This window comes from Drosophila suzukii, chromosome 3 (assembly GCF_043229965.1).
Source record: "Drosophila suzukii chromosome 3, CBGP_Dsuzu_IsoJpt1.0, whole genome shotgun sequence".
Classification (NCBI taxonomy): Eukaryota; Metazoa; Arthropoda; class Insecta; order Diptera; family Drosophilidae; genus Drosophila; species Drosophila suzukii.
The window spans coordinates 61,516,753-61,519,084 of record NC_092082.1 but is presented as its reverse complement, the minus strand read 5'-3'; the positions used below and the strand labels follow the sequence as shown (position 1 = coordinate 61,519,084).

General features: G+C 44.4%; 1 protein-coding gene across 1 annotated transcript; it reads right to left on the bottom strand.

The window, feature by feature from the left end:
• Positions 1 to 365: 365 nt before the first annotated feature.
• Positions 366 to 788, bottom strand: LOC139352871 (uncharacterized). The gene has a single exon (XM_070995508.1). It carries the CDS (start codon positions 786 to 788, stop codon positions 366 to 368), a length of 423 nt encoding a protein of 140 aa, XP_070851609.1.
• Between the last annotated feature and the right edge of the window lie 1,544 nt (positions 789 to 2,332).

The following is a 2,332-nucleotide window of genomic DNA, read 5'->3' as shown; positions in this document are numbered from 1 at the left end:
CTTCAAGCGATTGTGTGTGTGTGTTTTTTTTGTATTCCTTTTTTTACTTTATTACTACTACTAAAAAATATACATTTAGAAAATAAATGGGCGTAAACTGCAGAAGTTGTGCGGTACGGCCGCAAAGCAATGCTTCGCACAACCGCGGCAGCTTACGTGTCCAGGCCTCTCCTCTCTCTTTCAGCTATCCTGAGTTTTCGCATTGCAGACGCGGCGAATTTGGCCGTCTCGTCCCACTCCATTTGGCCTCTTAGCATGGTTGGCACTAGCGTGCTGGGACTAGTGCTGACACCGGTCGCTATTTCCAGGGCGGTCCTGTCCTCTACGAACCGCACGCACTCGAATAGGACGTGGAGTGCGTCCTCCTAGATTCCAGAGCCGCAGTATGGGCATCCGTCACTCGTGTCGTTTCCGTACTTTTTCAGGTACGACCGGAAGCATCCGTGACCACTAGAGTTCTGGGTCAGGTAGAAGTCCACCCGGCCGTTCCTCCTTTCCAGGCAAGGACTCAAGACGGGAATACGATCGTGGGTCCAGCGTCCAGAGGTTGCGGAATCCCACCTCTCCTGCCACCGAGAGATGGATTTCTCTCTCGCGGGCCGTCTTGCCTCGCGCCTAGTTTGGTTGTCTGTGGTCGTGACCGTGTCCTCCACTTCTACTGCCTCTCTTAGTAGTTCTTGTTCCGGAACTAGACCAGCTATGACCAGCGCCGCTTCCTCGGAGATTGTCCGGAAGGCACAGGATATCCTTGTGGCACATAGTCTGTGCGTGCGAGCCACGCCACTCATGTACGAGGGCGTCGTGGCGGCTTTAGCCCATACCGGGGCGGCATAAAGGACTTGGGACGTAACCCTACTCTATCGGCCACAAACGCCCATAACATATAACATACATATCTGGCGCCCACATACCATACACTGAAATCGAGTTAAGGTGGCGCCTTACAATCTCGCCTTGCCGCTTGCATATCTCCATCTCCCTTTTGCTTCCTTTAGCGTGCGAAATCGATACGGAATTTATAAAACATTTTGTCACTACCCACAGCCATTACTATTTAATAACTTCACTCAACACGATTTATGAAATCGTAATTATTTAACTATTCAACTTTTTGACTTTATTTGTGGGCACTTAATGGTTCATACTCATTTAAATTAACCATTTGATGTCGCAGATTCGTAATTTATGTGTGGGTGCTGAATGTATGTCATTAACCTCATATGTGGCAAAAATATTTGTGGAGGTTTTTGTTGTCATCGCAAATTAAATTTCATAATTGAAATTGTATGGGAAAGCGGAGTCCTCGCGCTCATGTATTGCATTCGCTTTTCATTAAGAGCTTAAGCGGAATTGTGCTCAAAAGGATACAACCCACAAGCACTGTCAGAGCAGGATTAAAGCGCTCGGTATACAAATTAAAAATGTATGAATGATTTTGAAACACATTACAGTAAAGTAAGTGATCCTATTACCTAATCCTGTTTTCAAGATTTAATTAAGTCAATTACAAAGTATTGTTAATTACGCTTTTTATTAATATACTCTTATAAAATTATAGTAATAAATCACACCATGAATCCTCCACTTCATATAACTGTTATATAATAAAATCTTTTTAGAAATATCTCCGAAGTTTTGCACTGTGAACAGTGTACAGTGTACACATACACAATCTCCTCCACGTACAGTTTTTAATAACTTCATGAGCGGGACATAAAAATGATTATTGTCAATTTTGCAAGTCGGGCACGAATCACTGTGTGGTGTATTCAGTTTAATGCGCTTAATACACATGTCCCCTCGTGGGTGAGTCGTGAGTAGTTGTTTGTGTATGTGAGTATCTGCAAGGTAATAAAATAAACCCACGACAGTTTGTGTCGCACATTGTTGTACGGCATCCGTTCTGATTTCCCCGAGGCGGCAAAGTAGATTTACCGGGACAAAAGCGCGGCGGCAAAAAATAAGAGCCACCTTTGTACCATAGTCATTACCCCGCATGCAAATTCTGAATGAATAAATACCCGCACTGCTTCGCTTGAAAATCCACGAAACAAAATGTACAATTATCTGCATAGGAACAAAAAAACTGAGAGCCTGTCAGGATAATGCCCTTGCCGCTTGATCCCAACAATAATTTAGCTGATATCCGAATGCCAAAGCTGCTGACACTGCGGCTCAGCAGTTGCGCGTGAAATTAAAAGCCAATATGAGGCATAAAATCAGTAAACGTAGCAACCTTATGTGGGCTCAAGGGACATTGGTAAGCCCGACACACTCACTTGCACCGTTTGGGGACCCAATATTGTGTCGCCGCAACGTATGCACAGAGAAA